Below are 22,499 nucleotides of genomic sequence, written 5' to 3' on the forward strand. Positions count from 1 at the left end.
GGAGAAGTGGCAGCAAGAGAAGAAAGAGTGGGGCCCTGGCGAGAAGATGCTCCGGGCTTCTCTGGCTCCCGCGCGCTGTGAGGGAGAGACTGAACCTGACTGGGAACCTGAGCCCGACTGCTTACTGGCCATGTGACTCTGACCAGGAGCTCATTTGGGACTGCAGAGAAGGCAGCATGAAATGAGATGAGTGCCACTGAATGCCAGGCGGACGAGCTGGGCTGTTCCTGCTCCCACTGTCTGCAGAAGTCTGTGTCTTTGCACAACAGTCATAATGATGCTTTTGTAAACCACGTCACAGCACAGCTCCAAAGATCAAATAAACATTAATGAAAAGCCTAAATAACGCAGAATATTAAAATGATTTTTTCATCCCTTTTCTGTGGGGCTAGGATCATCTGTTTTACATAAACAATAAAGTCACAAAGAAAACGAAATAATTCTAAGCTCCTCACCTTTGCTCTAGTGGTTTAGGCATGCCAGGGGATATCAAGGACTTTAGCCACAGGGGTGCAATTTATTGGCTAACCACTTGGGGGAGTAAATTTCTACAGCCTGTTTCCTAGGCCCCATCAGGACTGCCCTTTAAATCTGTCTCATAGAAGAAGCATTAAAATCCTCCGTGCTGCAGCTGGTCTGATGGTTCAGTGAGTAAAGATGCTGGTGCTAAGACAGATGACCTGAATTAGAACCACGAGATCCACACAGCTCAAGGAGAGAACCAATTCTGGAAAGACCTCCACACTCTCAATTGGCAAATGCAGGAACATGCACACAATTAAATATTTAAAAAAAAATCTTTAGCAGGTACTCTGAGTTGTTCAGTAAGCAAAGCGTTGGACCATTTATGAATTTCTTTTGGGTGCACTCTCTCTCTCTCAATCTGATTTTATTTCATTCAAAACCTTCTTTCCCCTCAGTTTTATTCAGGCTAAAAACTGCCAAATACTATACATTTATGACACACAATTGCTGCTTTGATGTTCACAAATCTCACGAAGTCACCACAACACCTGAACGCCTTAGCTGACCATCACCAACCTGTTATTCCTCCTTTCTGCTTCTGTGTGTGTATATATGAAGTGTGAGTGCATGCATGTGCGTGTTCATGGGTGTGATTCAAGCATGCATGTGTCAGAGCCTATGTGTGGTGATCGGGGAACAACTCGGTGCGTTGGTGGGACACTGGGTCTTCTGTTCGCAGTGGTAGATGCCAGGCTGGCTACCCTGGCATCGTCTGAGGGCGCTCCTGTCCTTCTCTGTGACATCATAGGGTGTGCTGGGATCACACGTGTGCCACTTCACTTGGCTTTGAATGGGTTCTGGGGAACCAAAGCGCTTGAGCCACTGAGCCCCTTCCCCAGGCCCCACCCCTTTTCATTTTCCTCCCTTCCTCCCTCCCTCCCTCCCTCCCTCCCTCTTCCTTTCCTTCCCTCCTTTGGAATCTTCATACTTTTAAGGATTAGAGATTCTGAATTGAGCCCCAGCCCAGATTATAATCATCACGGCTCAACTAACTGAACATCACCTTCACGTGATTTGGGGTAAACGTAGGCTAAGGTTCTACCACCCAGCTCTATTTTCTAAGATGTTGTCAGCAAAGGACTCCAGCATTGCAGCACCGGCAAGCATCACACGGTCCGACAGACAAGGTTACTGTGCTGAGGTTCTTGCTCATCCTGGGATAACTGCATCTTTTTGACTGGTGACCCCCTGATGCGATTTTGGTTTCAGGAAGAGTTCCACAGATGGCTAATCCTATCAAAGTTGCTCTGATTCATGTGAGCTCAAGTCTGTAATGATATTTTCGTATTTGTCTTGAGCTCTTGGGGGTGGGGTAATTACGGCTGACTGCGTCTTCTTGTTCCCTAAACCCAAATGCCTTCACCACAGAACCCAGGCGACAAACACCGTGATTTCTGTTTTAAACATGACTGCTCAGCGTGGGGGAGGGGGAGGATAAGAGGGGAGGGGACGGGGTCAAGGACAATGTAAATACAGTGACAAGTCCTTCATCTTCACCTGTTCCAAATCCCCCCCTCCTCCCTTTGCTCAACCCTGCTCCCTCCCAGGGCAAGACCTGTATCCCCAGCCTGGGCAGGATTCTTTTTATCTTTTCAGTAGCCCATTATTGGATGAATTAACTCAGAGGAGACCCTAGAGAAAACCTGAAGGTGACAAGGCTTTGCTTAGGTTCTCAAACCACAGATGGTGGGCCTTACTATTTCATTCACCAGAAGCTCTGGCTGCAAACATTTGAGCTTTCTGATTTGAACACTGATTAAAAGTGACTGGCATCCCTGGGCATGGGGGTACACTTCTAAAATCCTGGCACTCCGGGACGAGGAGACAGGAGATATCAATTTGAGGTCAGGCTGAGCTACGGAGTGAGATCCTATCCTCAAACCACAACAAAACAAAAATTAGTAACTCCATAATACTTACATTTAAAATAATAAATTCACCAGAACCATTTTTTAGGGGTGTTTTGGAGGGGGCATTCATTCAAAAGCATCTTTTATTGAGTGTCTACTTTGTACAGGTTTGATTTAGGATCTTGTTCAGTGATCAAGGAACAAGACCTGGAAATTTGGACTTTCAGACTTAAGAGTTAGTGAAATTGAAAGTATACCTGTCCAGCATTTTGGTGCTGGCTCTTTCCAGCTTCTCTAGGATCTGAGGAAGTTGGGTGTCATCATCATAGGAGCCACCCCAGCCAAGGACGCGAGCGAGGTCATTGCCTGTACCCAAAGGCAAGACCCCAAGCTGGCACTGCAAAAGAATGCAACCACGACACTGTGAGAGAACTTAGGAAACAAGGACCTGGGGTTCAAGGCCAGCTTAAGCTACACAGCAAGACCCCACCCCCACCGTCTCAGGCACCCCAAAGAACACTTGCCTGTTTGTTCAAGTTCAGTTTATCGATCTCTGACAAAACCCAGCCTACACTTCCATCTCCTCCACAGACAAGAATCCGGAAGTTGTCAAACTTCTGAAATAACCTTAAGCTGAAAGTGAAATATCTGTTTTTAGTGTAAGTACATAAAAACCCTTTCTCCAACGACTGCCCACCTTACACTCTCTATTATCCACATTTATTTAAATATAAGAAATATATAAATATATAACAGCAAACTTGAGTGCAATAGTTAACTCAAGAAATGAATTTAAAAAGAGAATTATAAGCAGAAACAGAGATAAATTAGGAGGGGAAAGAAAAAAAAAACAAAAAAGCAAAAGTGAAGCAGAACCAGGAAAAGGAATGAAGGCAAAGTGACAGGGAAGTGGCATTTCAGGTCACGTCGTTCCCTGAGGAATTGCAAACAAGGGAGGGGCATCTCAGGGCTGTGGGGGACACTGAGGCTGTAACTAAAGATACCTGCAGCCCTCACCAATGCAGGCTCCCAGCATCCTCCGCTCTGCTGGTCTTAGCCCTTCCTTTCATTTGTATCCCCCTTCCTGTCTCTTTGTCCCTTAGAAACCCTCAGGTCCTGTGCAACAGTCTCACAAGGAGAGAAGCTCAGAGGTTCAGAGGATGATGAAAAGTCGCTTCATGAGAAAACACAGTATCACCTCCACAGAAAATTTTATGTTGAAAGGGGGTGACATATCCCAAGGCATATTCCCTCCAACGGAAATGCCACATAGTTTGTATTCATTTTTGGACGTTAAGTTATACAACACCACAGAAAACTCAAGGACAATCAATTAAAGTCCCTCACCATGGATCCCGAGATCCTTCAGGTACTTCCCTGAGGTGCCAGACAGCCCGCTTTGGTTACGTCACTGTGAGTATTGGTATGAATCAATACGAGTTTCCATGAAGGGTCTTCTCTGATATCAGCTTCCACCTTACATCTACCCAAGTTTACCTGTCCTAAAACCACGCATTTGTCTGATGCAAGATACACGCTTGCAATATTCTTATACACATTTTAGCATTTGGAAGTTTTGATAACAAATTTGGAAACAGACAGAAGGAAGTTTAGTAACATCAGAACGGTTGTGTTAAATATGATTTAGGGAACACATCCTTAATCCCAGAGCCTAGGAGGGAGAGACAGGTCATTCCCTGTGAGGCCAGTCTAGTCTACATACAGGTCCAGGTCAGCCCGGGCCTCTTAGTTCTGTCTCAAAAACAACAACAAAAACAAACAAACAACAAAAATCCACAAAAACAAATAATTAGAACTTTAAGCTAGAGACGTCTCTTTATGATGAGGACTTGCCGAGGATGTCTACATCTATAGGTTCAAAGCTGTGCACCAGGCAAAAAGAACACCACAAAAACAAAACTTGACAAAGCTCATTGAAGGAAGGAGTGAGGGTAACAGAGAGATGGCCAGGGAAAATTGCAATTTCCTGGGGTTTTTATTTGTTTGTTTTGTTTTGAGACAGGGTTTCTCTGTGTAGCCCTGGCTGTCCTGAAACTCTCTCTGTAAGCCAGGCTTGCCTCTAACTCACAGAGATCCGCCTGCCTCTGCCTCCCGAGTGTTGGGATTAAAGGTGTGAGCCACCACCGCCAGGTTTGAAAAGAGAAATTTTCATGGGGAGAAGGATCAGAGGCATCTCATGCTCAGACCATATTTTACCCAAGTAAGATTTATCATTAGTGAATTACCCTAAGTGAGGCCCTCCGTTCATTAAGTCAAACACCTGAGCAGGGTTGAGCAGCTGCTTAAAGCGGCGAAGGAACTTTACCCCCTGGTTGTCTCCGCTCTTAGAGTTGACGAACACCAAGAGAGGGCTGACACAGAACGAAAAGGTCGCTCGACAGAAACCTGAAAAATGAACCCAGGACACGATTAGCATGTACATTTCCCCCTCTTAAATTATTAACAGACATTTAGAAAAAGGAAGAGAAAAGGGCAAAAATAAGGAACCTTCCTGATTGCCGGCATATCATTATAATCTAATCCCCCAAGGGAGCTAAGGTTACTATTTGCATCCAACAATGTAAAACTCGCATTTTAGAATATGCTCTGTAGTGGGAAAAAAAATCACATCAAAGACAATAAATACCTTAATCACAAAGTATTTGAAATAGACCACCAACCTTACTAATTATTTGTAAGAAAAACAAATCTAGGCTATGGGTTTCCATCTGTTGTCAAATAAACCATGTTCCTGCTTGGTACTTTCTAATATTCCAACTGTTCTTGGCGGAGGCCTGAGAAAACACTTTCAAACTTATAATAAACAAAAGATATATCCAGGGTGGGAGGATTATCAAGAGGCCAACCTCTAAGCTTTACCTCCACACACACAAATGTATCAAAAGTCTGTGCATGAAGCAGAGGCGGAAACAACACACCGCAGAAGCAGCTTGCAGAGAAGGAAGTAATGAACGCTCTAGCCCAGAGCTAGTGATGTTAGGATGTCTCCTCGGCACTGACGGTTAAGCCTTGTCGGACTCTGGACAAAGCAGCGCATTCAGAGGACTACAAAGTCCTTTAGGGAAATTATAGGAGAGCCAATGTTAATAGTAGACCATGCTAACGGGCAGCTTCAATTACAATGAGAGAACACACGCAGATTAATATTGTAGTATTAATAAGTAATCTTCCTTCATCCATTGGGATGCAAAAACAAAAATCTCAAAGTCCTATGTGTGGTGATCTGGCTAAAGTGGCTGCATTACAACTTTCATTTCAAAATATTCGTCTGGGCCGGGGACGGAGCTAAGTGGCTGGACACATGCCTAGCTCTTCAAGAACCCGGTTTCATACCCAGCATCACAAAAATTAATTAATTAGTTAAACAATCAAATATACCTTCCTGCATTTCTAAAAACTGACCAGAATAGCAAATGACAGTTTATCTATCATAGGAAATGAAGTCAACACTATTATGCCAGAAATACACGTACTTACACCACTGCTACGTACCATCAGAATCTGTGCTGTTTAGTGCAATCGGAGGGATGACAGACACTTTACACTGGCCAAGGGGACAGACGGGATGGTACAAATCTTTGCAGGCGGTGTGGACCTAACAACCAACAAAGAAACCTTCAAGAATCAAAAATGACAGTAAACCAATGCATTTCTGTTAAGTTACAAATTAGATCCACAGCCCCGCTCATTCCGGATCAATACGGTCACAAAAGGTTCAGTGATTAGTAAGCCACTATCGGCACATGCCCTTCTGAGGGACGGGCTAGCACCGTACACGTGAGACTGTCTGAGCAGTCTACTCCTGGGGCTGCCTAAAAAGCAGTATGTATTCCATGAATGCCTGGTGAAAGGAAGAAGGAAGAGATAAGAAGGGGGGGGGGGGTAATAGGAGGGAGGGAAAGAGAGAGTAGGGGAGGAGGGAGAGAGGGGAGGGAGAAGGAGGCTATCTCAATATCATGTCCATAAATTTTAATAAAAAGAAGTAAAACCTGCAACGTGCCAGCTCCTTCTGCACTGGCCCTACATCTCCCAGACAAACTTATCTCAGTTTATGTATTTGCATGTGGTGTTACAACACAGCCCTGGCTATTTCCTCAGCTAGACACTGCCCTGCAAGGCAGAGGAGAGGAGCAGAAGACTTGGGCCCACCCTGGACATTCCAAGTGAGAAAACAAAGGGCTAATTCACCATGGAGGAGCCTGGCTACCCAGAGTGTTCTGTGTTAACTGAGCCCAACCTTGGACTTTGTGTTAACTAAGCCCATCCTTTCAGGAGGGTAACTAAAATTTAACAGAGGCTTTTGTTCTGCTGATGACTTGTTTGGGGACAATTCTCAATCATGACACAGAGATGACACAAATGTATTTTAGAAAAATTAAGTGTGCACAGACAGGGGTTTTTGTTTGTTTGTTTGTTTGTTTGTTTCAAAACAGGGTTTCTCTGCATAGCCCTGGCTGTCCTCGAACTCACTCTGTACACCAGGCTGGCCTCGGGCTCAGAGATCCACCTGCCTCTGCCTCCCAAGCGCTGGGATTAAAGGTGTGCACCACCACAGCCTGGCCAGAGAGTTTTAAGATGAAGAGTGTAGGAGAATCACGGAAGAACACGGAAAGAGACCCGTCACAGCGCTGCCTGAGAAGAGCAGGGCTGAGGTGCACAGGCGCAGTCTTTAAACTCCTTGGAGCACCAGGGTGGTAGGACTTCAGGCTTTGGGGGGGTTCTCGGTTTATTTTTTTCTTTTCTTTTCTTTTTGGCCCTTCTCAACTAGATGACAATGAGTAGGAAACGCTGGGTTTCCCCCAGTACAATATCATCATCTAAAGGCAAAACAGCAAGCATGCCAATAAATGGTAGTGTAGGAAGCTGAGAAGTTGTGGGATATTAGTTTAAGATGTGTTACAATGGTTTATGATGTAGAATATTTGTTTGACGATGCAAAGATGTGCTGCCTTCTTTTATGTTATATTTGTTTAACTCTGCGGAGCTGTGATACTTTGTCTGTCTGAAACACCTGATGGTCTAATGAAGAACTAAACGGCCAATAGCAAGCCAGGAGGAAGGAAAGGAGGAGCTGGCAGGCAGAGAGGATAAACAGGAGAACTCTGGGAAGAAAAGATGAGAAAGACCAGGAGACAGTCACCCAGCAAACCAAGGAGTAAGAAGGAAAGAAAAGATATAGAGAAACAAAAAAAGGTAAAAGCCCAGAGGCAAAACATAAACAGAATAATTTAAGAAAAGCTGGTTAGAAATATGCCAAGACAATGCCAGGCATTTATAAGGAAGAATGAGTCTCCATGTATTTATCTGGGAGCTGAGTGGTGGGCCCCCCAAAAGAGCAAAGGAGTAAAGAGAAAAAGAAAAGAAAACAGCAACAACACTGAGACCAAACGAGCTGTCACAAGGGAATGGTAACCGAGACTAGTATGTGTAACTAATACAGGATGGGGCAGGAAGAATTAGGGTGAGAGTTAAGTTTGCCAGGGAATAAAAAGGGGAGAAAGGCATTCCAGAATGCCGCCACGCACCCGCTGTAACAGCAATGCCATTCTACAGGGCTTCTTTAAGTGCAGAATGTCCTCTTAAGTACAGTCTCATTAGCTCAGACTGCGGTACTGCTGAAATTACTGAGTAAAAGGACACATGTACACTGCGGATAAAGACAGCGTGTACAAAGCCTCTCAATATTTCATTTCACAGAGATGATGCGCTCTTCTCTCCAAACGTTAGAAGTGAACAGCTAACCCTCCCCCCACCACCAGGAGAGAAGCAGCAATAAATACATGGCCGGTAGAGAGAGTGGGAAATAATTGAACACAAGCAACTACTATAAATGAACCATTTAAAAAAGGCCAGGGCAGAAATGAGAAATACCCCCCGCCACACACACACACACACACACACACACACACACACACGCACGCACGCACATTAGAGGGAATACAGTTTAAAAACATAAACAGGTACCATTATGTCACAGAGGGGTGTGTGCACAACCAGGGTCTGCTCTGCCAGCAATTCTTTGCTTTACCTCTGGACCACACGGAAGACCAAGTTAGGGAAAGATGCTCACTTAAAAGCACAGAATAATGCTGCACCCTTACCATCGTCTTACACCAAAGGCATTTCCAATCTTGCAGGCGGAGGACGCTGCCGCAGGTTTTGTCACAGACTGCACACTTGGCACTCACAGGCAAGTTACCTTCAAGCCATTGATGAGGCATGGCGACCTACGGACAGGAAGAAAGGGTGGTCGGAAGGAAGTCTGAGGATGCCATCCTCACGCTGTAGAAGATGGAACTCAATCCTGCGTGTGCTGAGAGTCCTTCATTCATCTGACCCGCATCTGTGGACCTCCTAGCAAGCCTGAGTTCTAAAGGTACACAACGGGAAGACAAAGGCTCACCCTTTGAGATGCAGTAGAAATCTAGCTGAGGGGAAGGGCATTCAAAGGCTTAGGAGACAGCGATCTCTATAGGGTTCGCAGGCAAGATACAATGGAGTCCAGCTCAGAAGAGGGGACTGTTGAGAGAAAGCCCAGAACCTGCCAAACGAACATCTCAGCTAAGCCTTGTGGGCCGTTGAGTCAGACAAAGGTCTTTAACGGCAGCCCAGGCGAGAAGAGCTCCCCAGTCTTACTCAGAAGGAATTCCCCTACAGAGAACTGGGGAACGCTCTGAAGCAATCAATCAAAAGTCAAAACTCATAATCAACTAACACTCACGACCTAACCCAGGGAGTCCACATTCCCACTTAACTCTCTGTCATTATGGTCCGCAAGAGCAGGGCTTGAGAGGCTGGGGAGGGGGCAGGGAGTCACAGCGCTTACACCGTCCTCGTCCTCGATGATGTCCTTCCCGATGGAGGCCAGTGTGGTCCATTTGCAGTTATTGGTTGCCCTCACCGCACACCTTTTGTGAGCCTTGAACTTACACACTGCAAAAAAAGCAAACAAACACACAACAACAACAAAAAAAACATAAAACGTCAGCGGTTGTCAAGGGAAGAAGATTACAGGATGAAATTTTTAAAGGGGTGGGGGGTGAGGCAAAAGGAGGCAGGAGGGAAGCGAGTTTCAAGAAAAGGTTCCGGCTCCAGGAGCAGTAACTGAAATCTTAAAATTTGATGTCTTTGTATTTATGAAGCCGTTAAAATGTAATATAATAGATTGTCGCTAAGAAGAGAAATTAAATAAACACGGAGACCTGGCTCTTCAGAAGAGACAAACAAAGACCTGCACGCACACTCCAAATAACACGGTCCCCAGAGTGCTTGGAAACCATCACCTCCCAGCCTAGGTGTGGACTGCCCTGTTTGGACGTGTTTGAGGAAATTCATGGAGGTGTATATATTTCTGACCTTTGCGTTGTTGTTTATTTATACGAGCAGTTGAAGCTGTCATAAGGTAAAGACAAACCAGAAGTGGTTTTTAAAGTTCAAGCACATTAAGAAAGCAGGCAGGCAGCTGGGGAATCCGTCACCAAGATGGTAGAGCAGTAAACTGGAGCGGGGGCCTGCGGCGTGCGCCTTTGATCCCTGCACTCGGGAGCTAGAGGCAGGTGGATGGCAGATGGGGCACGGCCAGTCTGGAATATCGTGAGTCCCACGCAAGGACATAGAAGACGGTAAAAATTAGAACATTCCTTCCTTACTTCAAAACCTTGCCGTTAAAAATGGAGCAGTTCATTTAAAATAAAAAGCACACTTTATAATAAAGTAGGTCTTGAGACTCACAGCCTGTGTAACAAGTAATGGTGAGCCAGACTGTTGCTATGGTCACCAAGAAATGCAAGTGACTCTTCTGCACCTATACGTTGATAGGTGGCAACTGAATTTCTTCAGAGAGGGCTGGAAAACAGCACATTCCCTGGCCAATAATGTCACTCACTATCTCAAACCACAAAACTCCACAAGTACTGTGGTAAAATAATGACTTTTATTCCAATATTTAGTCTTTACCATGCTGGGTCCTCCTAAATATTAAACAATAGTTAAGACAAGTATCCATATTTATATATTTGATATTATTGATTTCTTAAAATTGCCATTTAAACTTGCTTTGTTCAGATACTATTTAAATAATTGTGAAGGGTAATTTCTCCCTGGGAGTATACTAAACATCCTCAATTAAATTAGGAAATTATGAAAAGTAGTATGTTAATTTTTTATAGTGCGTCTCTGCCTCTCTGACCTCTGCTTGCATGTCTTAAACCCAATCACAGCCTGAACAGGCAGGAGAGGAAGAGGGTGCAATGGCAGAGCTCCACCCCAAGTGCATGTAGACTGAGGTAAACAGCTGATACAATCGCAGATCTTATTTGAAATCCATTAAGAGTGAGATTCTACCACTGCTTTAATCTAAATCCTAATTACACACGCTCAAAATTACTTAAGATGTGATTGCATTTCAAAAATAACTGATATCCATTCTATTTATGATTCAAAAACAGTACCCAACATTCTCAATTCTTCACACTGAAGAGGCATGAGCATTCTCTTGGTAGCCATTGACAGATCTGCCTTTGGTTCTCACAGTTCCTAAATTAAGTAATAACACACGCATCTTATAATTAAAATTATAGCATTAAAAAAGGAATTAAAGTGATATGGGATTTCCCTCTGTATGCTGTGATTACCATTGATTAATAAAGAAACTGGTTTGGACCTATAGCAAGGCGGAACTTAGCTAGGCGGGAAAACTAAACTGAGTGCTGGGAGGAAGGAGGCAGAGTCAGAGAGAAGCCATGTAGCCCTGCCAAGAGACAGATGCCAGAACTTTACCAGGTAAGCCACAGTCTCATGGTGATACACACATTAATAAAATGGGTTAAATTAATATGTAAGAGCTAGCCAATAAGAAGCTAGAGCTAATGGGCCAAGCAGTGATTTAATTAATACAGTATCTGCGTGGTTATTTCGGTTCTGGGCAGACGGATGAACAAGTGATCTCCTTCAACATGAAAGAGAGAAAACACCATCATGGGTCTTAACTTTAGACAACGTTAAAGAAGTCCTGAACCATGGCACGAGGATGAGATAATGCACGGTGTTTGCCTAATGTACACGAGGCTCTGGGTTCAGGTCCCAGTGTTGTGCAAAATGGAAAAGGAAACAGCAGTAGGATATTCAATTAAATGAAGCATAAGTAAAGGAAAATATTTCAAATAATGCAATATCAATAACCATTAGGGATTCTGTCAAAGAGTACACACTGGTCTCCATAGTCAATTAAAACAAAGAATATTTGAATGCTTGCTACCAAGCTCAAGGGATCTTTAGACAGCAGAAACTCCTTCAAGAGACCACTGAATTTTGATGTATGCTTCCTTTCAAATGGTTTCTGTTTAACAACAGCATTTCCCCCAAATCAGTCCTATGTGTGTAGAGCCCAACCCTGAACTAGAACAAAACTTAAATCTGGACTTAACCCCATCTCCCAGGCCTTGCCCCCACCAAGGAAGGTGTTTTTCTTCAGGGTGTCTGTCTGCTTCTTTCATGATGGTGCAGTACCCAGGACAAGGTGTCTACAGCACTTGGGTTTTGTTGGTGGAGCACAAAAGCAGACGGCTACAGTACCTTCGCAGGACAGGCCGTGGGAGGTCACTCCGGAGAGGCTCTCCCTGCACACGTTGCAGAAGGTGGGCCGGGCATGGGAGCAGGCATACCAGTTATGCATCCCTGAGAAATGTTCCACATTAAACTGGGCCACCTGCAAAGGCAAAGTTAGGACAGGGTTGCCAAAACAGGAGACCACGGGGCCACTCGTGACTCTCTGCAACGTTCGTGCCACGGGGCGGACCAAACTTTCAGCCCATTACTCTGAACAGCAAGGCACTTGACATGAAAACATGATCCACTTTACACCGTTCTGAGAAGGCTGCCAACGCTTCCCTCTGCACGGGCTAGCCTGGCACGGGCTTGCTCTGGCTCCATGGCTGCTCTTCTATAAGCCTGTGCTCTGAGGACAGGAAACAAGTGGATAGTATTTACCTCATACGGTTCTCGGCTCTGCACTGACTTCAGAGAGCTGATCCAGTCTTCCATTTCCTTCCTGTTCTCAGCACATAGCATCAACCTTCTGAAGGGAGTGATTATCTGAAAGGGACAATTCGATCTAGTAATTATTAGTAACCAACAAGAACCAACAAGAGGGGCTTTACAAAGCCTGGCCTCTATGAGGCAGTTACATCTCTTCTGGGTCTTTGTTTCCTTGATGAAGAAGGAGAGGAGCTTTGTTCTGTGTGATACAGTGTGTTCCAGGGAAGAAAGGTACTCAGGATTCTTAGCTCATCTCTGACTCTGTTGATACTAATGAGGCTTCTTAGCTCTTTCTAAAGACCATTCGCACAAATAAACAAACATTCTTACTACATGGAATGCATCTTCAAAGCTTGTTTTAAACACACCTCGAAGTAATTTGAAATGACACGTAACTTTCAATATGGAAAAGAGTTTTAAATTAAAAATGCAGTATTAAAATTCCTAACTGACATATTTCTACTAGCTGTGTGAATAAAATTTGTATGAAGGCTTTCCCCTCGTACTGTGCAGAAATTTACTGTATTACTTTTTAGTCAGAGCCAAGTGGAAAACCGCATAAAAATCCTGGAGGAAAGAAAATAATTGTGACTTGCACTTTTTTTTCATGACACTGAAAAAAGCAAATTAATTGTATTAAGAACCTTAAAGAAAGTGGAATGGAAAATTACAGCTGTTTTAGTACCAAAGGTACTCCCAAGAAAACCTCTAACTGACTTCGGCTTACTAATACAGTATATCGTACATGCTGCCCTGAAGTCACTGAAGCCTAAACACTCACTGCAAGGAAGGGACCATTTATGTACTTGTAGTACAACAGTGTAACACTGCATTCCTCCCAAGAAATTAATTTCAAATAATATATTAGAGACTTATTTACACAACAAATAGAAAAGTTACCCAAGCCCAATCTCCTGATCAAAACTAATAAAATAAATATTTTATTATATACACAGCAGATATCATGAGTGATCATGAAAGAATAATCATCTACAAGAAAAAAGAAAGGGGACCATCCCCTAAAGAGGGAACTAGGGTGCTTAACACCGCGGATCTAAGCAAGGAAGCGTCCAGGGTAAGCCACAGAGAAAGGAGCCCCTCTGAGCCACTCACCGGTCATTGCCGCCTCGCTTGTTAACAGAGGACACAGTCTTCCAGAAGCCCAGAAGCTTTTACTACTTCTGACAGGCAGTTGCACTTAAATAGAGCCAGCCAGCCGTCACATGGCACGGGGGCACCAACCGCTCTGCTCTGCGTCTTTGTTAATTACACATGAAATCGAAGAGAGCCTCACTTTCGCATTTTCTTGTTTGAAACGACCTTCTTGGGGTAAAGCTTACCAGCAGTTGGTCACTTCTCTTCCTGAATAAATAGTTAATGCAAAGAGCAGTGCCTCTCTCACCACTTAGAAGCCAAATGGATGCTTTATTGCTTCAAAATGTTTTTCTAGGGCAGTTCATCAAATGTGGCAGAGAGGTACCATTAAATCATAATATACTCCTGGCTCTGAAGGCTGGTACAGCGTCCAGAAACCTCCACGTTTCGCTGGCTCACTAACGTTATCAAGGTAAGTATTGCCTCTATCACTTACTTGACTTTAGCTCTACGATAGGATGTAAATATGAGGGTTCCTTTCAAGTGTCGTTTCATTCTTTGATTTTGTTCTTTGTGACATTCTAGGCAACGCATGGTGACTGACAGCCAAAACTAAAGACGCTTTTAAAGCCATCATGAATTTCAAAGGCAGGGGAACACGGATTTAGGAACTAGACAGCCGCTTCAATCCCAAGTGATTCCAGCAAGACTGCATAACTCAGTCAAGGGCAAACCTTACATGCTAACGGAGAGCATGTATTCACGAGCTCCACTTTTGAATTGAGACTTGCTTCAAGATGAGCAATAGTGAGCAAGCAAAAGATCATCATACACAAAAATTCAGACCAAAACTTAAGTTCTCTGAGGGCAAGAAGACAGTAGAGTGATTTTGACAGGCAGGCCTTGTGACTAATCACAATTAAGAATCTACTAATTATAAAACCACACTCTCAGAAGTCGGTGAAAAGGCAATCAGTCCTTTATAAACAACATGGAGCGGAGATGGCTAGCCTTGTGGCTCTAGTGCCAAAGAGCCCAGCTGTCTGGGCTAAATCAAGCTCAGCTCAGCAAGCAAAGCTGCAGCCTCCAAGCCGACCTCTTCCCTCAGCCAGCTTCCACGCGTTTGGGCTGCTCCCACTGCCAGTGCGGGAAGAAGCCCCGAGCCACAAGGCTGACACCGGTTCCGGTTATCCTCCAGCTGAACGCCGCCACTCCAACCCCGCTTCTCACCAAATTTTATAAGGGAGATGCAGGAAGGGCAAATTTAGAAAATTATTTGCTTCTTAGCTGCAAGTTTATCTGACTCCAACTCTATTATGACCACAGGCGGCCCTGGCCTAATGGGAAGCTAGAACTCCTCTCACATAAGGAGCAGGGAAGGGGAAGGCTTTCTTCCTACATCTGTTGGGGCAAATCCAGGAAGTTTCTGGAATTAGCAGCATGCTACCTTCCTCCAAGGATCTGAAGGACTCCCTACCCCCATCTGTAACTCTCTCTTCCTGTTACTCCAGTATACAGCATCATTGCTTTCACACCCATCTGAACTAGTGTCCAGAGAACGATGGCAGTCCCTGACACTCTGGGGCACACACGTGTGTTTACCAGTCATTTGTTAAGTATGTATAGAAAGCCAGAGCCAGGGGAACACTGCAGGATTGGTCAAGAGTCTGTAAAGGAGAAGAAGAAGCCACCGATTCACTCATCTGGAAAAATGCTATGGTTTCCTAAACAGTACCTAGTAAAGTAGAAAAACTCCCCATTACTAGAACGGTTAACAGTGGGAGTTACTGGCAAAACGATCAATCCAACCACACTATCGTTCACTTCTAAGACTCAAGACTCTCCCAGTCTGGCCGGCTAAGGAGACTCTCTCTCTTGCAATCCCAGAAACGGGGGTGGCTGAGACAGAAAACTGCTTGAGGCTTTCCTGGACAAGACAGTAAGTTCCTGCCAGACTCGGCTACACAGGGAAACCCTGTTTCAAACCCCACCCCCAAATAATTCAGTCTAATAAAGCATTAAATATAAAATCCTGTGGAACTGGGCACCACAGTTAGACTGTATTTATGTTAATGCTCACAAGCAAAAACACAAAAACAAAACCCAGATACACAGCCAAATACTATCAAGAGACCACAGCCCAATTTAATTCTTTTTGTTCATTTAACTGCAGTCTTTAAGCAAATATGCCATGCTTCTGTAATAACCGTTTTTTGTTTGTTTGTTTGTTTTGTTGTTTTACAGACAGAAAGATGGGAGGCTTAGGATATAAAAATGTGCAGGAAGGTTTGGGTAAGGAAAGGGAAGGAGGAGAGGGCCAGGAGGAGGGAAACTTACTGTCTGACATGCTTCCTAGACAGCTTAGCTGGAGTTATCCTCCATGAAGGATAAAGCCCAGTGTCAGAAGGGGATACCTGCCCTCCAGGTGCTGGTCATCAGTATTCCAAAGACCACCCCCCGCCACACACACACACACACACACACACACACACACACACACTAGAGGTTACTATCATTGCTCTTGGTTGTCCATCAGAACTCCATGTTAAGAGCCTATGACTGAAGACACACCATACACTTTTGTCTCAGGGCATGGGGAATTCGAGTTGGTTCTGATCAGAAGTCATCCTCCCTGTTGACTTGCTTTCCCAGGACTGGGAAGAAAGTACCTGGGATGGGAGCGGGTGCAGGGGGTTTACCCAGCTGTGAACTAAACTCATGACTGGTGGGGTAAGATGTATCCACAGGCAGCCCAAATGTGACAGAAGTAACCAACTGTTTTCTGACTGGACTTGAAGCTCATTCCACAGGAGGAGATGCCTGCCGGGACTGTATTCCTGGCCAAGAATCCATGGCTGGAGAGTTCAGAGCCCCCCGGGGAAACCTACTACAGTTAAAAGTGGACACAATGTCAGCCTCTCCTCCAAAGTCACATCTATAAAACCATACATTAGTGCAGACCTCAGACCTCATCCCAGAAGTTTCCTCTTAGCAACAGACAGTGGTGAATGCAGAAACCCACAACAGATCAAAGAATAAACGTCTGTGGGATGCTCAGCGACAAACGGAGTTATCTCTGTCACGCCCACTGCCCATTACAGCCCACAGAGACTCCTGCACACAAGGCTTGGGGAAAACAGAGAAAGAGGGGACAGAAAGGCTGTAAAAGCCAGTTGTTGGAGAGACTGGGGCAAAGAAGTTCTTCAGATCCATTATAACTAGGCCCCCCGTGCGCGCACAGTGGCTGTGGTTCCCTGCGTGAGATCAAGGCAGTGAACAGTATAGTGTGGTGCCAAGAGGGCTTGTGAATTCCCATGCCTAACTAAGGAACATGTGCGGAAGGGAGAGTCAGTTTTCTTCAAGTGTGTGACCCCCAATAGGTCAACCACATTGCAGCAGATGACTTGACACCCATGAGTAAATGAACATCACAAACTGGACTCAGTGGGAGGAGGAGGAGATGATAAAGTTGGTGGGTATGGAGAGGTGGGAAGTGTATCAGGGAGAAATTGGGGAGAAAAGTGAGACATAAATTTGATAAAAATAAACTGTATGAAATTTTTAAAAAACAAAATTATTATATGTCTTAAAAAGAATATTAAAATATATGGTGGGCCTATGTAGCATCCCTAAGGAGTAAACTACTTAGCTGTTATCTATCTCAGAATCACCTGGTTTGTTTGCTTTCAAATCCCAATACATAAGCTATTTGTGGTGATATTTTGTTTGTGATCTAACAAATAAAATTTGCCTGAAGATCAGAATGCGGAGCTAACCACACTAGTTAGCCACAGAGACCAAGCAGCGGTGGCACACACCTTTAATCCCAGGAGGGAGGCAGAGGCAGATGTGAGTTCAAGGTCATCCTGGGCTACAGGAGATTGAATCAGTCTAAAAGTGGTGGCTCACACTTTTACCCCAGCACTAGAGAGACGGGAACTGATATGGTTGGGCGGAGAGAGGAATATAAGGCAGAGGAGACAGGAGCTTAGGATCCTGTCTGAGGATTTGTAGAGACAGGACACCCCATTCGGTCTGAGGATTTTGTAGAGGTAAGGACTAGTAACTAGCTGCTCTGCTTCTCTGGTCTTTCAGTTTTCACCCCCTAATATCTTACTGGGGTTTTATTATTAAGACCAATTAAAATTCACACTACAGCTATTATTCTCTCATTCAACGAAGGTATGAGCACCAATCCACGAGGGAGGGAGGGAGAGGGAGGGAGGGAAAAAGAAGGAAAAAAAAAGAACAACTCTACCGGGTGACTCCAAAGTGGACCAAGTTTGAGAACCAATGTCCACAAGTAATTTTCTTTCTATACAAAAAATAAAAAAGTCCCTAAGGAGAAGTGAATTAGAGAAACTGTCTGGAGTCAGGGCAACCTAGCCTAAACCCCACCAGCATCCTCTTTTGTCTCAGGGGCTGAGACCATGCTTCTGAGGCTCCATGTTTCCGCAGCTAACTTGGGACAGAGGAGTGGCTCAGTGGTGGTCAGGGGTCCATTGATGAGACAGTCCAGGTTAGGCTTGGCTAAAGATGGTCTCCGAACACTGACAGAGACTGCACCTGCACTGTCACTGACACACTGCATACCTATTTCTTGTATTTGTGGCCCAAGATCAAAGTCAAGAGAGCTTTACTCAAAAACAGAGGTTTCTACTAATAAAAAATCCCATGCCTGGTAAACTAACACCATCAAAAGTATGATAGTGACCTAGTGACATCCTCCTTGGACAAAGAAAATTACCAACGAATTAAAGGTGGGGGGAAAAAGACTCTCTTATTGCTCTACACCCAGTCTTACCTATAGCAACAGCACTGAATGAAAAGAGCCTGCATAAATGAAGAGGTCAGAGCCTCTTCATTTCAGAGCCTCTGCCCTGATTTTAGCATGTCACCGTTACTATGTATCATACTGAACCTATAGAAGACAGGGAGCTCCTTGCTTTAATTCAGATGTCTCCTCTGCCATCGAGGAAATTCTGACATTCTCTGGTCATTTTCCAAGTCCAACAACCCTTCTGTTGGGAGAGCCTTATTTCTGACCTAACGTTCTAAATGGCTGCATCCACTCTGCTTAGGACAAGCTGTGTTTTAATCTGGAGCCACCTCGCTGCAATGAAAGATCGCACAGAGTGAGACATGGTTCCTGGGGAGCAGGACAGCAGCAAGCGTTACAGGGCTATACTAATGTTAGTGTCCCTATGTGTTAGACATTGATTCTCTCCAAATTCATCATCTCAACCACGTGACTTGTTAACGCTAGCTTTGCTCTCCCTGTAGACTGTCAACTGCTCCGTCCTAGCATCCTTCTTCCAGCCTTCCCTATGAACTCTAGATCCAATGCTTCAATTATGTATGTGGCTTTTTTTTCCTCATTCGTTTTTTATGGAGTGAAATAATTCACTCTGACAACTTAAATGTGCCAACGTGCAATGTGCTCGTGCAATTTAAGGGACTGCTTTAGGAACAGTGACGCCCCCGTTTCTCAGAGTACACTGGGGACCTCCGCTATCCAAGAGCGCAGATGTGCAAAAGTACAGGTGTGCACCTCCATCAAAATGCACCCACCCCAGCCCCAAGATGACACTGGGAAGCACCATCCCGAACGCTCTGGGAGGAGGCGAGGGCAATTTTCTATGTCACAGTCCCCCAGGTGATTTCTGTCACTCATCCTGGTTATCAACCATGAAAGGTAATTTAAGTGTCTAACTTTCCTGTCAGTAAAGGCAGTGCCTGGTCTCAATGGGGTCGAAAAGGCGCTCGTAACCTTCGTGTTTTCCTGTCTCTCTTTTGGCGTCCTTCTGATGCCAAACCTCAGTACTCCCATTGCTCCTTTTGGGGTGATCAGTCTAAAACGGCCTTCCATGACACACCACAAGATCGTGGCCTCTAGTGATTCGTCTGGCTTCTCTGTGCAAACTTTGTACTATTGTGTTGTTAAAAACACATTGAAATTCACCAGAATTTGATGGGTAGAAATGCATACAGCTGTGGTCCCTAGCTGGACAATTCATGAACTTCTGTTCATACCAGTCCCTTTGGAGATGTGGATTTGAGTTTTACATTCGTATTCCCAAGTGATCTAGTTGTGTGTGTGTGTGTTGGGGGGGGGGGGCAGGATTTCTCCCAATTGATTATCTCATTGCTCAAATCCCATCTACTTTCTAAGATGACAATTAGTTACATAATTGTTTCTGAAGTCTTAATAGATAGAGGTTTGACATATTTTCTTCCAAGGTTGTTTACACTGTAATAGAAGAAATGACATTTTAACACTGATAGTACAATAATACATCAGTGTGTCGCACAGAATGGCACAGATGTGTGACATAATGCCACAGGGAGCTCACTCAGGGCACTCTGACCAAGGAGAAGCGCCCTGAGAATTTTCAACTGACAGTAAAACTTAAGTGAACATAATTTCAGGATAAGAATAGGCCTTATGGTGCTGGAGACACGGCTCAGTAACTAGGAGCATTTGTTACTCTTCCATGGACCCACGTTACTCCAACTCCAGAGGATCCAGCAGCCCCTCTTCAGGTCTCGCTGAGTACTGTATGCATTTGGTGCACAGATATACTGATAAACATTTAAAAAGAAACTTTTTTAAAAAAAAAGATACATTTATCAAATTGGTGGAATTTAAACACATTCATTTTATCTACGTGAGCATTATAGAATCAGCACTGAGTGATCAAGGAGAAAAGGTACCATGAAGCCTTAGAACACAAATTTCACCATATCCAAGATGAAGTGGAATAATTTATAATGACATTATAGATCATTGATAAGGCTGACTGGTATGCGCGTGCACGCGCACACACACACATGTCATTACTGATCTACAGATGAAATTCACTAAGGAATTTTACTATATAGGCAGCACACGATGCAAACAGGACTCCAGCTCATTCCCTGTGAATGCCAGGATGTCATTGACCACTCATATTTGTACACCAAGCACACATACAATCCTCTATTTACAATCAGAGCATATTTACAGGCAATCTGCACTTCTGCTTTAACTGAGTCTCACTTTGACTGAATAACAAACAATTACAGATTCTGCGCAAGGGTGGGAGGGTCCTGTCATGAGATTTGTATTCTCCAAAGTCAAAACAGCCCCTAGAGGTACTCAGAATAAAGGGTGGGCTTGTTACGAACACAAGGAAGCCTGTGCCATGCCTGCCAATCTGGTATGGAGAAGCTTTGTACCTTCTGGATACAAGATTTGTTTCAATTAGAAATCAAGCAACTGCCAATATATAATGACACCATGAGGGAGAATTCTACAGTCATATCAAACACTTGTGACAGAAGTTAATGAAGTCAGAAATCAAGCACTGAAGAGTAATTCATGACCAAAACTTTAAAAAAAAAAAACAGAATGCAGTTAGTCTAAGAAGTTGAATTACAGAGGTCACTCTTGCCAAGAGTGTGCCTCTCCTCTACTCTGTAGAAATACCTGACCTCTGTTCTTGGCAGAAAAACACTGATTCCTACATTATCTCACAAATTAAGTATGAGTTAATTCTGTACACACTGCAAAAAAAAAAAAGGAAAAAGAAAAAAGAAAAAAGAAAGGAAAAGAAAATAAACACTAATTGGTCTGTCCATAATTAGTTATTTCTTATGTAAACATAAAAATAGCAAGTGGAGCATGCCTTTAATCCCAGCACTCAGGAGGCAGAGGCAGGTAGATCTCTGTGAGCCTGGTCTTCAGAGTTCCAGGACAGCCAGGACTGCACATTGATAAGATAAAAAGTTAGCTTACTGAACCTACTTTGAAAAAAAACAACTACTAGCTTTAAATGTTTTACACTGGATTGTACTTTTATATAATATATACAAATTTTGTATATTGATACAAATTTGAGATTGATTTTGTTAAAACAGACTGTGCATACATTTCTAATCTTGTTCAAGGTGCTACACCTATACAGCTCATTTAACAATGTAATGCAGATCTCTAGTCCTTGAAAGTTATTACTACCAACTGTTTAGGATAACAATAAAATGCAGGTCAGTAATTAGTCCTGTATTACAACAGAACTTGTAGTCATATTAGGTATGTTTTCAAGGTCAAACAGATATATTTGTAAATAGACCATCTTCAAACACTTCAGAGATCTACAGAATATGACATTTAAGATATTTTAATAACATAAGTTCTTTTTTCTTTCTTTTAATGATGAGACATGTCTGCTCCTGGCAGTACCAACCTACTTCAGAGATGATGATGGACATCAAAAAAACTCCACATGGAGTTTGCTTTCTTTGTGTCAAAAGTAAGTCAATGGGCAAGAAAGTGCCCTTGCCCCAATTGCTGACAGTATGCTCCCCTAATAGACAAGCAGGACACACAAAAAAGTGACTGCCAAACTTTGTCCAGACAAGGCAGAACAGTCCTTCAAAAACTCTCCTTCATAGAAAAATCTGTCAGATGTTTTAAGCCTGTAGGCCAAAAATGATTGCCCCAACACTGCAGAGGAACTTTGGGTGACTGTCCAGGCAGATAGCTGTTTCTGTCATTTCTCACATTTTTTGGAAGTCGCTTTCTTACACTTCTGTTTACTCAATATTATTCTGAAGTAGTTGAAGACTAGACAGTTATAGTTTTCATTGTTTACGAGACTCAAAAAAGAAATTCACTAAAGAAATGTAAAGTATATAAGGTTAAAAGATATCAAAAGGTAGTTTTGGATAGTAATGCAAATTATTATAGAAAGTAAATTAGGTACAAGACTTCAGACTCACCAAGATAGGATAGATATGTCAAATTTGTCAAATGCAAATTGACTAGACATTGTTGATATTACCTGTATATATTATATATAGTTATTATCCTTATTGTATATAGTTTTCCTTATATTAGTTATAACCTTTTTTATTTTAGACAAAAGGGGAAATATAGTGATATTTTATTTATGTTTTATAAATAAAGCTTTCCAGAAGAACAGAAAGTAAAAC

At 43.5% G+C, this 22,499-nt stretch overlaps 1 protein-coding gene across 8 annotated transcripts in view; it reads right to left on the reverse strand.

The window, feature by feature from the left end:
- Dgkh (diacylglycerol kinase eta) overlaps positions 1 to 22,499 on the reverse strand; it is a 168,271-nt gene that overhangs the window by 56,882 nt on the left and 88,890 nt on the right. For all 8 annotated transcript variants that reach the window (XM_085698297.2, XM_085698299.2, XM_085698298.2 and 5 more), the window contains 8 exons: positions 12,384 to 12,488; positions 11,970 to 12,102; positions 9,223 to 9,329; positions 8,498 to 8,623; positions 5,889 to 5,991; positions 4,622 to 4,781; positions 2,900 to 3,008; positions 2,633 to 2,772 (listed from right to left, as the gene is read on the reverse strand). In XM_085698297.2, the coding sequence (XP_085554423.2) occupies positions 2,633 to 2,772; positions 2,900 to 3,008; positions 4,622 to 4,781; positions 5,889 to 5,991; positions 8,498 to 8,623; positions 9,223 to 9,329; positions 11,970 to 12,102; positions 12,384 to 12,488 (983 nt within the window). The remainder of the gene's footprint in view (positions 1 to 2,632; positions 2,773 to 2,899; positions 3,009 to 4,621; positions 4,782 to 5,888; positions 5,992 to 8,497; positions 8,624 to 9,222; positions 9,330 to 11,969; positions 12,103 to 12,383; positions 12,489 to 22,499) is intronic.

The sequence above is a fragment of the Myodes glareolus genome, chromosome 12, assembly GCF_982192425.1.
Source record: "Myodes glareolus chromosome 12, mMyoGla1.1, whole genome shotgun sequence".
Classification (NCBI taxonomy): domain Eukaryota; kingdom Metazoa; phylum Chordata; class Mammalia; order Rodentia; family Cricetidae; genus Myodes; species Myodes glareolus.